Source organism: Choloepus didactylus, chromosome 1 (genome assembly GCF_015220235.1).
Source record: "Choloepus didactylus isolate mChoDid1 chromosome 1, mChoDid1.pri, whole genome shotgun sequence".
NCBI lineage: Eukaryota > Metazoa > Chordata > Mammalia > Pilosa > Megalonychidae > Choloepus > Choloepus didactylus.
In genome coordinates, this window is record NC_051307.1 from 198,035,328 (window position 1) to 198,052,049 (window position 16,722).

The 16,722-nt window shown below is 35.9% G+C and overlaps 1 protein-coding gene across 2 annotated transcripts in view; it reads left to right on the top strand.

Moving 5' to 3' along the window:
* Positions 1 to 16,320, top strand: part of SACM1L (SAC1 like phosphatidylinositide phosphatase) — a 68,654-nt gene extending 52,334 nt beyond the window's left edge. For both annotated transcript variants that reach the window (XM_037849051.1, XM_037849062.1), the window contains 12 exons: positions 1,403 to 1,488; positions 2,288 to 2,374; positions 2,900 to 2,968; positions 3,070 to 3,149; positions 6,019 to 6,117; positions 8,573 to 8,711; positions 10,684 to 10,753; positions 10,874 to 10,946; positions 11,729 to 11,822; positions 11,941 to 12,033; positions 13,048 to 13,105; positions 14,452 to 16,320. In XM_037849051.1, the coding sequence (XP_037704979.1) occupies positions 1,403 to 1,488; positions 2,288 to 2,374; positions 2,900 to 2,968; positions 3,070 to 3,149; positions 6,019 to 6,117; positions 8,573 to 8,711; positions 10,684 to 10,753; positions 10,874 to 10,946; positions 11,729 to 11,822; positions 11,941 to 12,033; positions 13,048 to 13,105; positions 14,452 to 14,588 (1,085 nt within the window). In that variant the 3' untranslated portion in view covers positions 14,589 to 16,320. The remainder of the gene's footprint in view (positions 1 to 1,402; positions 1,489 to 2,287; positions 2,375 to 2,899; positions 2,969 to 3,069; positions 3,150 to 6,018; positions 6,118 to 8,572; positions 8,712 to 10,683; positions 10,754 to 10,873; positions 10,947 to 11,728; positions 11,823 to 11,940; positions 12,034 to 13,047; positions 13,106 to 14,451) is intronic.
* Positions 16,321 to 16,722: the final 402 nt, after the last annotated feature.

The window sequence follows — 16,722 nt, forward strand, 5'->3', positions numbered from 1 at the left end:
ATTAGAATTAGCAGCTCCCTTATAACTAGATTTTCTTGCATGGAAACATATTTTTAATTTAATCTTTTGAATAGGTAACACATTCACATAGTTCAAATATCGTAAAGTTTACAAAGATATGCAATGAAAAAACTCTTTCCCACTCCTGATCCCATCTGCTCAGTTCTCACCCCTTACCATCTAATCAGGTGTTAGTTTCTTATTTATCATTCTAGATAATTTTCATGCAGGTGTTTTTCTTCTTCTCCTTCTGTACACAATGGTTCTATAATATGAATATTTTTCTCCATCTTAGTTTCTTTTTCTTTTTTTAAGTTGATGTATCTTAAAAATCTTTTCATGAAGGGCTATCTCACTCTCAATTTCTCACTTTTAAAAATAACTGCATGGTATTTCTTAATGGGAATTTTGGACAGAAACAAGCATGGCCTGTGTGTCTGACAAGTGATCTTGAGAAGTATTAAGAAATCATTTCATTTCTGATTTAATGCAACAATTTTATTCTCTGCTGGTACTTTCTTCCCATGAAGTATTAGCAAAAATACTAGTATCACAAACACTTGAAAATATTATGTTTGATAAATATGTTAGGTAGAAAAGATGTTAAGAAATATTTGGGGCAGTTAAAAACTACACTGATTTCTTTTTGATAATTAGATAATTTGGTTCAGGGATTAGCTGGAGAGTTGTCATTGCATAGAAAACTCTTTCTTAGTAGAATCACTCATGTAAACAATGTGAAGGAATCCTTGAGATATTTAGAAGACTAACCAGTATCCGGTATCAGGACTGTAACACTCTAGAGCAGTGCTTTCCAAACTGGGTTTCATGTAATATAGTACTGGGGTTTTAGAAGTTCTGGCATCATATATAATTTTTATATTTTCATTTTGATAATTAAAATTAAGCATCTGCTGAACCATTTGCATTATTATAACAATATTATTAATGTTAGGGCCCACATTGGCATTTAATACTGTGTCATTATTAAGTATGATCACCAACTTTGATGATTTTAACTTTAAAAATAGTATTTTTCAAACTGGGATCTATGGACATACTCTCAATGGTTTTTTTTTTCTTTAAAAGATGCCTTAAATTTGAGAAACACTTGTAGAGAGGAATTGTATATGTATAAGAATTTCTATATTAAATAGCAACCAACTTCATCTGTTTATTAATAGGTCCTTGATACTCCTCTTTAACCTGTTTAAACAAGTGAGCATCTATTAGCTTTGTGATCATGTTCTATGCATTTGTTTGAAACTTATTTTATATATATTTTTCCACTAATTTGAACAGACTGACTTCTCTCTAAGTTAGTTTGAATTAGTGAGAGTTGATGTATTTATGTATTTCTTATGTAATAAATACAGCTAACTTTTTATTTTTTTTAATCTAGGAATTGATTCTGAAGGCCATGCAGCTAACTTTGTAGAAACAGAACAAATTGTGCACTACAACGGGAACAGGGCTTCATTTGTACAGGCAAGTTTCTGTGTCTGTCAGGCAAAGCCAGACAGGCAGCCATTTGACCTTTTCTGCCTGGATCATAATTCTCTGTCATGTTGTTGAAATATCACAGTATTCCTTCCCTTCCTATCTCTTTTTCTTTTCCTTCCTTTCTTTCTTTTTTTTTAAAGTAATATCCTTGTCTGCAGCGTGGAAAAAAGTTCACTCAAAACAAGGTTATTGCATTAAAATGAGCCACCTATCTGCTTAAACCTTTTAGACTTGTTCAGTGCAATGATGGAGGGACAGAATGCTGGTTTATGATTGTTCTTACCTGCCTTGCACTTCATTGTGAGATAACACTCCTCTTTTGTTTCTTCCTTAAGAAGTCGTGGATCACTTAATGCTCCAGAGCAGTAGTGGTTAAACATATTCATGTGTTAAAAAACATTTTCATTTGAGAATGAATAAAGTACTTTTCTAAGATTTTCATAATGCCAAATTATATAACAGATATGATGTGTTAACTTTCTATCCCTGGAGAAATTGTTTTATTTTAGAATTTAGGGGAAACACAGAACTGTCTACTGTACAAGTGCTAGGTATATAAAATCAGAAGGAGAAAAAGTCTTTCCAAATGTACTCCCACAAAATATGAACTTTTAGAGCAGGTATGTGTGGACTTCTTTCAGAGTTGCTAGGTTGTGTTAGTTTTTGCTTTGCAAAGACACTAAAATATGTACCCCTGACAATAAGCTAAGAAAAATGAGTGTGTATGTGTGTGTGTGTGTGTGTGTGTGTGTGTGTTTTTTCACATTTCTCTCTTTCCTTTCAGACTCGAGGATCAATACCAGTTTTCTGGTCCCAAAGACCAAACCTCAAGTACAAGCCACTGCCACTGATCAACAAAGTAGCAAATCATGTGTGTATCTTCCAGACTTTTTTGTTGGTTAAAAATAGAAGCTTAATGACGTAGTTTGCATATAGAACATATATTTGTCCCCTATGTCAGAATTCAACATCTTAGAGACCTTTCTCCTTAGTTCTGTCGTACAGGGAAATTCTAAATCAGAAGGCTGTATAAATGGCATGTCAGAAATGTAAAAAACAAACAAACTGACTAAGTGGCTTAGCAAATTTAGATTTTAGAGATCTCAGTAAGATTTGAAGTTTTAGGCTGTTTAGAGTATTTCATGAATTCTATTTAAGATTACACTCAGAATTAAAATAGTAGTGATAGTAGTATTGCAGCTTAGAGTAAAATGGCTTACAATTACCATTTACTGCATGGTATTTAGAATATTTAGAAGCCATGGTAACCTCATTCCATTGAATATGGATATAGGACATTTAAGGAGTTCCCTTTTAAAATCTTTTAAATATTCCTATGATGTCATCTTTTAAAGTACATAAAATTATACTTTATTCTGTTTTTTGTACCCCCCAGATGGATGGTTTCCAAAGGCATTTTGATTCACAAGTAATTATTTATGGAAAACAAATCATACTCAATCTGGTATGTTTCTTACATGTTTCTTAAAAAATAAAACAAAAACCTTTAACATCTCCTTTTAAATAAATTTGCAGAAAGCTATTGGTGTTTTTAATTTTTTATAGGTTAACCAGAAAGGCTCGGAGAAGCCGCTTGAACAGGCATTTGCAACAATGGTGTCTTCTTTGGGAAGTGGAATGATCAGGTACCTCACCTAGCTAGAAATCAGTTGCAGGTCCTTTTAGATCTTTTTCTGTGCACATACAAAGTTGTTTACTCATAGGTCTTACTAGACATGTTTCAGTTTGCAGTTTTTTTCATAATCAATCAAGGCATGATTTTGTTGACTTGAAATTTTCACTGGCATAATTTTTTGTTGCAAAATAACTTCTTAACAGTTGAATCTGAGTTTTGTAAAAGTTGAGACCCTGATCAAAATCTCTTCATCAAGGTTTTCTGTCTCTATGGCCATTGGGTCACAAATTTCAATTCCTGTGGTCCTGACCGAACACAAGCTGGAACAGTTCAGCTGCTATTTGGTGGCCTTGTTTGGAGCAGCAGCTTTGCCTCTCCTGTAAGCAGTCAGCAGTCAGCAGAGGCAACTCGGGGTAGCCTTGTCAAAAGATGAGAGTCCTAAAACATCCATAGTTGCCCTGTGGAAAGGTGCAATTCATCCTATTTGGAGCTTTCTGCAGTCAGAAACCAGGGTGGGAGGTGGGGGGGGTGGGGTGTACTGTGATCGGAAGTGGGCACAGGCGATTAGGGGAAAATTTTCCAAAGAAATGGTACTGGATTCTTTGGGGAGAAATTGTTTCAACCTATGGGAAATTTCAAACATACACAAAAATAGAGTAATATAATGAACCTTTGAGGAAGAATTTAAGTCTTTTGCATCCAACTCAAAAACTCTAGCAATTTAATTGGACCCTCACTCCATCCACTTTTACCATCTCGTAGTAGAACCTGCCCAGACATACTTTGGACAGTTCGGAGAAGGGATTCCAACCAGAGTGTGCTTCAGAATCCTCAGAGAAGCTTACTCAGAATGTATCTCAAACTTGTAAAATCAGAATCTCTGGGATTGTAGTGCAGCATATATTCACTGGAAAAAGTTCATCCACTGGCTGTTATATTACAGCCCTGGTTAAGATAAAGAGTTGTCTTGAGAAATTTGGAGTTTGTAGCAGTAGCTAACTTTGAGAGTTTAACGTAAATCATAGAGTCCCAAGGGGAGCCCTTGATGTTCTAGGGAACTTCGAGAGCACCTGTTGCCGAAGAGTAAACACCCCAAAGCTATTATTATTTCCCTTCTATGACTGCTAACAACCATCAGACAGAGAAGCATAGGAAAAAGAGTGTATTTTGAATATTTTTTAGTTAATATTGTATTCTGGCAAGGGAAAGTATTAGTCTGTTGATTTTAGCCTGAAATCAAGTGGTAGATTTAGTGTTGTCTTTAAGGTATCTGTTGGGCTGATTCACTCTTTAGTTTTTTAACCAGTTGTTATTGCAAGTAAATTAAGTGAATTATAGGTTGATGGATTGGTGAATGGCCAGAAAGAGAAAAATCATTTGGTTGTACTTCTGAGAAGTAGTGGGAAGCTGCTTTTGGAATCTGGGTGGGAAAGTGAGATGTGCAAGATGGTATGTCTCTAAGCCTTTCTTTGTAGAACTGTGGAAAGAAGTAGAATTGCTTGACTACAGGATTCAGAAATAAAATAATAATCCTTAAAATCATTTATTATCAAAATTTGACTCTTTCTTAGATGACATAAATATGATTTTAGAGTAAGGATACAAGTTTAAGAATCCACGTGCACCTAGGTGCTAGTGAATCACTTACATTATTTAAACAAATCAGAGCTATTTTCCAGTTAGAGGACTCTAAAAATAACTCTCATTGTACCTTTATTGCAGTTGCCTTTGAAAATGTCTGCCCCAAGTTATCAGGCATTCAGTTGCCTAACCTCTGTGTTTGTACTGATTTCTAAGGATTCTGTTCTCACCTGAGATAACCACTGAGGCTATAGGAAACTCTCTCTGCATCTGCTCAGAAGCCCACACTAATGGATGCCCCTTCAATCTGGTGAAGCCAAGGGTGTCACTCAAGAGCAGGCACCTAGTCTGAATCTTGACTCTGGAGATGAGAGGGAAGTGTCCTTCCATCCCCCTATTGTATGACTTGATTTCTGAACAAGTCATTTATCTATGGTGCTCAAGTTCTCTGCACTCTTCATTCCTCCCTTGACTTTCAGAAAATTTTCCCTTTCCAAGAGACAACTTTTTTCAGCTCGTGTTAGGTATCTTCTAACTTTGAGAAGTGTGTCTCGTAAATATTAGGTAACTTTAAACAACTCATTTCAGATTGGCAAACAAAATTATCTCCACCACTTATATGTGCAATGTATAGATATTGACAAAACGAAAGTGGTTTTTTGTTAGGATGTAACTAATCCGAGTGGGAACTATCCTACCTCTGTGCTTCTCACAACCCCTAGTACATGATAGATTCTAAGCCTAATCCTCCTTGCACCATATTGAGTTTGACCATTTTGAATGTTTTAATCAATTAAAAAAAAAAAAAACAAACAGGGTGAACCCTATAACTTACACATGGGAGTAGAGAAAATATATATACCAGGTGTTCAATTGGGCAAGGCCTCTACAGTATCTACATGATTCCTATACACAAGTCCACTTCTCTAGCATCTTGTACTTCTCCTATACTCCTACCTGAGGCCCCCTAGAAGAACACACGAAGACAGGAGTATGCTTGTATTTATATATGTGTGAGGATGGATGTGTGTGTATATATAAATATAAATATATACTGTATCTATGTATCTATCTATCTATATGTATTTGTCTCTCCCATACATACAAGAGTGAGAAGGTGGGGTGAGTATGTGTGAAGATGTGTATATAATGGTAAACCCAGAGAGAAGGAGGCTCCACTGTTCTGAAGAAATATATATGGTCTGGTATAGAGAGAAAAATCAGCTTATCAAAGTGTTATTAATACAGGGAAATGAATAATCTTTGGTCAGTTTCTGAATATCTCTTTCTTGTGGTAGATACATTGCCTTTGACTTTCATAAGGAATGTAGAAATCTGAGATGGGATCGACTAAGTATTTTATTGGATCAGGTTGCAGAAATGCAGGATGAATTAAGGTAAGCTCTGTTACTTCCCTATGGAAATGGAGGACAAGAGATGTATATATATATACGTCAGTCATTTATTATGCATTATTGAGCAGACTTACAAATACAGTTCAGTGGATCAACAGGGTTTGTCTATTACGATTTTTAATTTTTTTTTGGAAGGTGAGATGCAGAGACTTAGAAATATTTTTAAATTCTTAAAAATGACTCAAGCCCAGATACCTTCATATTTTTATCAATTACCTTCCACACATTTATAAATTTTTACATAGTTGAAATCAGTTTACTGTTTTATAATTCTGTTGTTTTCACTAAACATTCTGTCACAAGCTTTTTTTCATCAGTCTACATAGTCTTTGTGTAACAGTAGTGTTTAATGGCTTTTCAGTATTTCATTGTGCTATAACAGTTTGAATTAAATTGTTCTCCCTCACATTGAGCATCTGATTTCTTTCCTTTTCTCTTCCCTTCCATGAAGATAGTGTTGCAGAAATTGTTCTCTGTTAAATAAATGTATAATTTTACTTCCATTAAATTTTTTTTCTTTAAATAAATTCTTGAGAGTGGAATCAGTGAATCAAAGAGTTTAAACTTCCTTATAGAACTTTATGTGTTTTCTGTATTCTTTTCCAAAATGGTATTGATTCATAGATTTACTATGCTCTATGTGATTGTTAATCTTTACATATTTTAAGGCCAGAAGAAGGAATCTGTAAACCTTTCTATCATTTTGCCTTGCCACTGTGTGACAGTTTTAAACCTGCCAAACCAAATTCACCTTTGTTATTTTAGTCATATAGTAATATATTAAAAACTTTCTAGTAGACATTTGCTCAGTTTTTAAATATATGTATTTTTAGACATATGAAGTGGTCAGCTACAGTTACTTAAATCTGCTTTTTTCCTGTAAGGTTTTGTCATGAAGACAGCTGGTGAAGGGGGATTGACTATATCATGATTGGGCTACTAGAGGAAACATTGGCCGGTCCTGGCACATTGTCAGAGGAGGGTTTCCTTGAGTGCACTTACTAATTGCTGCCACACAAGGGTGTAAAGAAGGGAGGATTGACACTCAAGTCTGTGTCCATTGCCACACATTGTGCTTCACAGGACAGTAGAGCTTTCAATACTTTCAACTTTCACTTGACCCCTCTGGACATTTTTTCCCAAGAGTTTTTGGGGCAGTGGAAATAATCTGGGTTTGAGGTCTGACACATCTTGGTTTGAAATCACAGTTTACCTCTTACTAGTCATGTGACCCAGGGGTAATATCTGGTGGTTATCTTGTAAATATCAGTGGGGTGCCACCACACACACATGCTCATGCACACACCTGTACACATATCACCTGTAAACAACCCTTACCAACCCTGCATGAACCTCACTAGATTTTTAGTCTGAACACCCTTATTTTTAAGGTCATGATTTTTAAAGTTCACTCTACTCATTCTTGTAGCCCTTGGTCAATCTATTGTAATTTCCCCCTCCTTTTGGATTTTGGAGAATAATTTCAATAAAATGAATATAATCTGGTATTCATTAAATGCTATGTCCTGTGCACCCTGCTAAGCACTTTACGGGCATTATGCATTATCTCATGCAAACCTTAGAGCAGCATAAGGGAGGCACTGCCACCTCCATTGTATGGATGAAAAAAACTTAGGCTCTGAGAAATTCAGTTAATTGTGTAATGTTACACAGCTAGTAAGTTGACCAAGGAGCTGAGACTAAGACTGTTTGCTGTTTGAGTCCATGCTGTTTATCACCACACTGTGTGTTGTCGAATATTTGAGTTCATAGAATTATCTGAGGAGCTTGTGAAAAATGAAGAATACAGAAACTGGTGACCAGCCAGCATGGTTGGCTTCAGTACAGACTTCTGGGTGGTGAAGGACAGGAAGGGAAACAGATTTTTCATATAATACTCTGTTATACTTATTTTGTGCTATTTACATATATTACCCATTTTTAAAAAGGATTAAAAATTTTTTAATCTGTAATATTCAACCCTTGCTTCAGAGATTCTAATTCACTTGATCTCAAGGTCAAGAATCTTCATTTTCCACCAAGGGGATACTGATAGAGATAGTATGGGGATCATGTTTAGAGAAACCATGATTTATAGGGACAAAATTGGAATAATATTATATGAAACCCTCTTCTGGCCTTAGGGAAATATGTTTGATATTCATAGAAATTTTACAATAGCTCAACTCTACTTTTATGTCTCTTGAGTGAGGTGACCTCTGATGCTGCCACTGTTTTTTGGATAGAGGGCTGTCTTGTCTCAGCAGTTCAAACTCTTCTTGGTCTCGGGTAGTCTAATGTATCTGGACCATTCTGTCTGACTTTTTAATTTTCAGGTTCTAATAATATCACTGATACAAGATCCCATGTTGTAAGAGGATTGTCAAGTAGACTTAACTGACTTTGGTATGAGAGTGTTTATACAAATATGTTTTAGTTATTTTCTAGTGGACTCTGCTGGCAAGGTGGTGGCAAACCAGGAAGGCGTGTTCCGCAGCAATTGCGTGGATTGTCTAGACAGAACCAATGTGATCCAGAGTTTGTTAGCTCGTCGTTCACTTCAGGCCCAGCTTCAGGTACAATTTTTTTTTTCTTATATGGAAAAGACCATATAGCAGTAAGATTAAAGAAACTTCATCTTTATAAAACAATAAAAAAAACATTCACATTGCCCTACCCTAACTCAATTCTTTTTGCTTTTGTGTCTTGCCATCCCTGGGTTTGCACATTTTCCATACCATGTCTATATATACATATACACACTATTTTTAAATTTCTCATTTTCTTCTCACATTATATGAAGTCATAGTTTTTAATGGTTGCATTCTGAGCCATTTCAGTTGCTACGTTTTTGGCTAATAAATAACACCATGAAGAACGTATATCTGTGTGTGTCTGTGTGTGTGTGTCTGTGTGTGTGTGTATACATATGTGTATATATATATGTAATTATTAAGTTGAATTATTTCCTTAGGGTTAATTCCTAGACCTGGAATTATTGATTAATGAGAATAAAGCAAATACTCTCCCAGAGGGTCCTACCATTTTACCCTGACACCAGCAATGAAAAAGTGAATCCATTTCATTGAACTCTTGCCACCATTAGATTTTTTAAAACTTTTTTTGTACTTTAGTAGTGTAAAGTAGTACCTCAAGGTTGTTTTCTTTTGTATCTCTTTTATTACTGGCAAGGGATATTAAATCCCAGCTAAAAAGTTTTTGATACAGCTTGGCTTTACCACTAAGATTGTGCTGTTGAGAAAAATAGGTATAAACTCTTTTGTAATTTGGAATTAAAAATATGTAGAGTCCAGATTTCCAAGTCACACTGGCGTTTATTGTGAGTGACAAACAGAATGCATCCCAATGATTTCTTGCCTAGATAATTAGTAAACATTCAACTTTGTTTATGACAATTTTATACCTCAGATAGAATTATGTAGGTCAAATACCTCCTTTAGGATGAATTGTTTTTGAATCCTAAAGTAAAATGTGCTCTAAGCCACAGAAGTGGTTGCCCTATTTGAGTAGTCACCAGTTTGGGTTTTATATGTATATATATATTTCCTTGTCAATCTGTTGGATGTACTTTAGAGTATATTTTTTTAATAGAGACAGTATTAGGAATGGTTTGGTTCCAAGGCTGATTAACAAAAGCCTATTTAATTTAACTAGGTTGAAAAATCTATATTTAACTATTTTACTTGTAAAATTTATTATAAAACCCGGAACTTCTCTAGCAGCGTTGCCAGCTAATGCAGGGACTCTGCAATTTGTACCTCTCCCCCTCCAGTGAAGGCAGAGTTTTTCCAAGCTTAACTGCATTGTGGGTGACTCTTGTGCTATGTCTGAGGGTGGGAATGGGGACCCTGGTAGAGTTACTGAGCTGTCATCTGTGGTGAGCAATAAAATGGTGGTTCTGAGAGAGTTGTGGGTCTGAGATAAAGGCAAAGGTTGGGATTCCTATTCTGTGGTTGGTGGACCCCAAAAAGGAGTCCATAATGGGGCTATAGGGGGCCCAGAAACCCCCTGAAATTATATGCAAAAGGCTGTGTATATGTGCAATTTATGAGGAGGTAGATATCTAAAGTGCATCAGATTATCAAAGGGGTCCCTGTTATATGGGGTGAAATTGGAGATATCTCAGGGGTGAGGAAGTCTGGGGGTGGTGAATTGTGAGGAGGGCTTCTACTAAAGATGCTGGGAGGGAAAGAGGAAGTAGTGGCCAGGATCCTGCAGCAGCTTTCACTTTTCCCCTTTTCCTTTCCCTTCTGCCCTTCTCCCTTGGTACAGACTGTGGTGCTGGGGCTCAAGGGAGAGTGAGGGCCTGCTGCGGAAAGGAGCCCTTAGGAGGGACTTCGCAGTCTGCCCTAGGTGGGTGAAGGCTCTGGTGAGCTTGGACCCTCTGTGTGCAAAGAACAAATCTCAGGCCTCCGTCCAGCAGCCGAGAACCATGTGCCTATGATTTGGGGACTGTCTGCTTTTTCTTCCTAAATCATGTTTACTGAAATCCATTACACATAAATATGGGTGTGGTTCTTATTCCAGAGACTAGGAGTTTTGCATGTGGGACAAAAGCTTGAAGAACAAGATGAATTTGAGAAGATTTATAAAAATGGTAGGTGATTTCTTTAATAGAGGTAAAGGTACTTAAATTTTGAAGAAAGTAACATTTGGATTTAGGACTCTGGTTGTCATTTTAATCATTATCAGCTGTGTTTATTTTTTTTCCCCACAGCCTGGGCTGACAATGCAAATGCTTGTGCCAAACAGTATGCGGGAACTGGCGCCTTGAAGACTGATTTTACCAGGCAAGCCACACTTTCAAAATAGCATTCCAGATCAATAGTTCACAGTTCTGTGCTTATTAGAACCACTTGGGCAGCTCTCAAGCAGCAGCAGCAACAGCAGAACACCAGTGCCTGGGCCTCACTTGGACCAGTCCTGTGACGATTGCTGGGAGGTGAGGCCCAGGTGCTGGTGGGTTCCTAACCTCCTGGGTGATTCTCATGCACAGGTAGAGTTGAGGACCACGGCTCTTTAATGCTTCTCAAACCTTTTTGTGCCCCGGAATCACCAGAGGGCTCTTTTTAAAAGGCAGAATCTGATTCAGCAGGTTTTTGGGGTGGGGTCTGAGATTCGCAAGTCTAAAAACATCCAGGTGGTGCTGATGCTGCTTTTAAGGACCACATGCTGAATAGTGAGGCGTTAGAACATTTTGAATTTGATAGAAATGCAGTTGGGTCTTTATCTGTTATGTGGATTTCTTGGGAGCAAAATAGGATTTGTAATCTCTCTGTTGTTTCATACCACTTAATCCAGAATATATGTTTCTCTTCTTATTTCTTGTTTTTGCAATTGGCGTTGAGTGTTTTTCCTTTTTGTCCTACTTTGGTAATATTTAGAAACAGAATACATACTTCTTGGATCTGTTAGAGGTTTCTTTTGTAAAGTATCTCTTTATATTTTCAGGGATGATTTTGAAAATCTTTGTAACTCAGTTATTCCTTAACACATACTTATTGGCCATAAAACAGTGTTAGAATTTAACATATAAAATGGTATAACTCAGAACTTAACCTCTTTTAACCAGAACCGGAAAGAGAACTCAGTTGGGACTTATAATGGATGGCTGGAACTCACTTAAACGGTATTACAAGAACAACTTTTCTGATGGATTTAGACAAGTAAGTTTGTATTTCATGCTTTTTTGGCCATTAGGCAGTTATATTTTTGCATTGTTCCTTAGTAATATAATGTAATTACATCTTGTGTGAGAAGTTAATTTCCTTCTTTCTCTTCTAGGATTCCATAGACTTATTTCTTGGAAACTATTCAGTGGATGAATTAGAATCTCATAGTCCTTTAAGTGTTCCAAGAGATTGGAAATTCCTGGCTGTAAGAAACCTTCATATTTTTCATATTCTTTAAAGCATTGTGTCTGAAGATACATATGGTGCCAATTCCCCTTGATTTAAAACAATATATGTTGTTCTATATGGAATATAAATACTGAAGTTTCCATAAAGAGAAGAACAGGAAGAGGAGTAAAATGACTTTGGAGCATTTGTTTTCTTTCCCTCACTGTCACATTTTTTTTGTTGAGTACACATAAGCAAAGGGAATGTGGGAGATTTCTCATTTCAGAACAAAATTTAGTCCTCATATGTTCAGGAATTGTAGAGACAAGCTTGTAACATGTAAGGCAAAGTATGTTGTTTTTTTTTAATTTTTTTATTAGAGTAGTTATAAATTTGCAGAAACATCAATAAGAAAGTACGAAGTTCCCATATACTCCCCTCTTACACACACAGTTTTCCCTGTTATTAACATTTTGCATTAGTTTTGTACCTTTGTAACATTCATGAAATTATATTTAACTTGAGCCCACTGTTTACCTTAGAGTTCCTCTCTTTGTTGTAGAGTTCTCTGGATTTGTGTGTGTATGTGTATGTTAACTTATATACAATCTAAAATTTTCCCCCTTTTCCCTTTTCAAATATGCAATACAGTGTTGTTAATTACATACACGAAGTTGTTCCTCCATCCCCATCATCCGTTGCCAGAATTTTTCCATCACCCCAAATAGGCAGAGTATGCTTTTGACACTTCTCTGCTTTTTCACTCCTCTGTTCACCAGACTTTGCAGGATCTTCTCTGGTGTCTCATTCCAATGGGAAAGTGTCCTCCTTCCACTAAGCACCCCTTTGTTTTTGGAGTGGAGGCATGCTTCCTCATTCCTTACAACATGATTGAACCCCTAAATGATGGTGTTTTGTTGAAAAATGATACTGTCTACATTAGATTGCAGAAGAGTTTTATTCTTTTTCATGTAAACATACACAACTGATTTTGCAGCCATTGATTAACATTTCTAAATGATGGTTTCTCTTTCTCCATATTCTTTTCCAGTTGCCTATTATCATGGTTGTTGCATTTTCAATGTGCATTATCTGCTTGCTTATGGCTGGTAAGTCTATTCTTATTTCACAGTCATACCTTCATATCTTAAAGTGTTTAACTTTGTTATACTTCGTGAGTTTTTGAGTCCACGTGACTTAAGCTGTAGAGGGAAGATATGAAGACAAAATAAACCGTTAATAATAATAGCTAACGTTAATCCCTAGCTATTGAAAATCTTGGGAGAATCATTGAAGCATCCTGAGGGGGTGTGGCTAAGGTAGGAACTAGGCAGAAATGAGGCTGGGAGACCAGTGAGGAGACTGAGTGATGACAGATGTTTCGCGGGAAGTAGGGAAAAAGAACTGGGAACTTGGGTCAGAAGTGGAGGCGATAACAACGGTTTGAGTATGATCATTGCAGATGAGAATCTGCCTTTCTTTTACCAAAGAAGAATTTTAAAACTCTGAGCTGTGAAAATGAGCAGTTATACAAATCTGGGCAGTAACATCTCATATCACTTAATTGTAAAATCATGAACTTAGGGTGTTTGAGTATGACAGTATATTCTGATATCTAACCCCTACTATGGTTTTAAGAGAACAGAATACAATGAAAAGAGTGATCTCTGACAGCTCAGCAGGAGTGTAGACCCCTGGTTTTCTTTCTCTGGTATGCTCTCTTACTGGCTGTTGGCCTTTGCATGTGTTTCCCCATCTGCAGATGAGGCCGGAAGAGAAGCAGTTTATACTAGGCTTTACTATTCAAGGAAGTGGAACAAAATAGACCTTTTCCACTGGCCTGCTGCTAACCTTCTCGAAGCCCAGACTTGTTAAAAATGCACATCAACAGAATTGTGTTAAAATGTTACTTCCATAGGTTATTGGGTTTTGTTTTATATAATATTTGACTTTAATACATAACTTTTCTGAAGCATGTGTATTTTGTAAAGTTTATTTTTGTGTATTTTGATAGTAGCTTGTATCTGTATAGAATTATGAATGAAACCATTAGCAATAGTTTCTTATAATATTAAAGTACATATTCTAAAAGTGATTATTATTTGTGTGATATAATATGAAATAGCTTAGTCCAGTGGTTCTCAAAGTGTGGCCCCTGGAACAGTGGCATCAGCATTGTCTGGGAAATTGTTAGAAATGCAGATTCTAGGGCCCCATCCCAGACCTACTGAATCAGAAACTCTGGGGCTGGTGCCCAGCAATCTATGCTTCAAGTTCTCCGGGAGATTCTGATGCAAGCCAGAGATTCAGAACCTCATTTAAACCTTAATTAAGAGGTTCTTGTATTTTTCCTGTGGATGTGATAATAAACTTTAATGTTGTCAAGATGTGCTAAACAGGTGAAAGTTGGATCCGGTAACAAAATGACTTATCACCTCTTTTTTAATGTCGACAGGTGACACATGGACAGAAACACTGGCCTATGTGCTCTTCTGGGGAGTTGCAAGTATTGGAACATTTCTTATTATCATTTACAATGGCAGAGATTTTGTTGATGCTCCCAGGTTGGTCCAGAAAGAAAAGATAGACTGAATTTGTGTCTGTGGAAAGCAGCTTGGCTTGGAAGATTCCATTATGCAAAACTGGAGTCTTTACTGACCTGCTTTCCACATCAGCCTGAGGTTTTATTTAAAACCTTTATCAAAAAGCACATCTGTGCTCTTTGCATTGGTGTGACTTATAATTGATCTGATGTTACTGCCTTGATGATCTCTTTATTATTGGGACGGTTACATTTATGATTTGAAACTCTTCTATAATTAAAATGTAACCTAGATTCAGCTAACCAGAATGGATGGAATCTGTTCATTGTCGATTTAATCACTTGTTGCAGAATAAGAAATATGTTAAAACTATAGCTTCTTTCATTGTTTAAAGCAGTAAAATTATTTTTCTAGCTGAGTTTCATTCTTGTCATTGTAGAAGCAGTTGCTTCTTAGCCAGCATACTTTTCCACACTTCTCTGGGCTTTTCTTAAAACATTTAATAATAAGCTAACTCTACTATGTTTGTAAAATGTAAGTCTTTCTCATGCATCAAGTGGTTTGATGAAAGTCTGTGACTTCATAATAGAGAAGAGAAGAATGGGCTCTGGTATTCCTTGGAAGTTTTGGATGAGCTGTCTAATGAGTTCAGTCAGCTTGAACTTCTGCAATTGGACCAGCAGTTTAAGTGTGATGAAAAAGTTCAGATATATTTTGTATTTTTTAAAAGATATAAATGAAATCAAAGAATGTAAAGTCTATCTCTAATGCTAAATGTCCAAAGCAGCCTCTATTTTAAGGATTGCCCCAGTGTGGAAAATATCCTTGCCTGGGCAGCTACTTCCTCCTGTGCATTTTGGTTGCTTTGGGGATCACTTGTCCAGACATGCAGGCCCAAGAGAGGGTCTTGTAGTAGATTTGATGTTATGTTTGGAGGTAGCAGCTTCTTTTCACGCAAGGTACTGTTGATACTTTTCACTCTCTAAAAGATTTTTGTTGGCTATCAATGTGTGTTTCAAATTTAGTGCTTCCAGGTAGTTATAGTTCTCCTAATCAAGGACCAACTTAAACTTTATATGTGCAAACAAACCTGAAAAATATGCTTTAGCAGCTGTGCATAGTTCTAATTATAAGTGGGACTGTATATTCAAATTGTAATTATGAGATTTAAATATTAGAAAAGTATGTAAGGTTGTATAATTGCCGCTATTTTAAAACAATTCAGTTAAACTCTGCTACAATATTTTGTTGTGCTTGAAAATATGTACAGTTTTTTCCAATAGTAATACCTTATGTTGTCCTTAAAATATTTCTAAAAGCGCCTTTATTTCAACATCATCTTTTTTTCAACATTATCTTTTATAAACATTAATAAGAGTTGTTGCTTTTAGAAACTCTGAAGGAAATAATAGCTGGAAAATTCTTTGTAGCTTAAAATCAGTCATTAAAACTCAGAATAGGTAAGAAAATAGAACTATGTATTCTTAATATGTAAATAAGTATAATTTGTTCCAAAGATACCTGGAATATTGAAACTTAGTTCATGTCTATTGTAATATATTAGTCATGGTACTGGGCATTTCACATTAAGAACTTATTTCAACAACTACAACAAAAGACCAAATCAGAACTGCTAATGTGCCTGCTTTGCAGTGAATGGACTCATTGGTGTGTTAGATCTTAGGATATCAATATTTCAGAACCCTGCAATGATTTTATTTCTAAATTCATGTACCATACATCCATAAGTGAAAATAAAGTGTCATATTCTTTTCTAACTACTGCTGGTGGTGTTCCTGTGCTTTATCATGAAAGGTGATGATGATCTTTTTTGTCCTAGAACTTCAAAAGTTATATAAAGTAATGCATGATCATTATAAGAGAAATTAGATGATATAAGCAAGAAAATCAGTAACTTTTGAAATCCTACTTCCAAGTTATAATCATTAAAAAAAAATCATATATCCTTATAATTATTTTTGGGTTATAGATAAAACCAGGCAAATACTTAGTAAAGTATAATGTAAATGTTATAGGAATACTTAATAAAGTATAAGAAGTTTCCCCCTCCTCTAAATTTTAATTTGTTTTCAAAACAATATGGGTCTCAACTAATAGGTTGGAAGAATATTGCTTCTTAGAAAATGTTCTCTCCAGGCCCATCTTAGTTTCCTAGGGTTGCA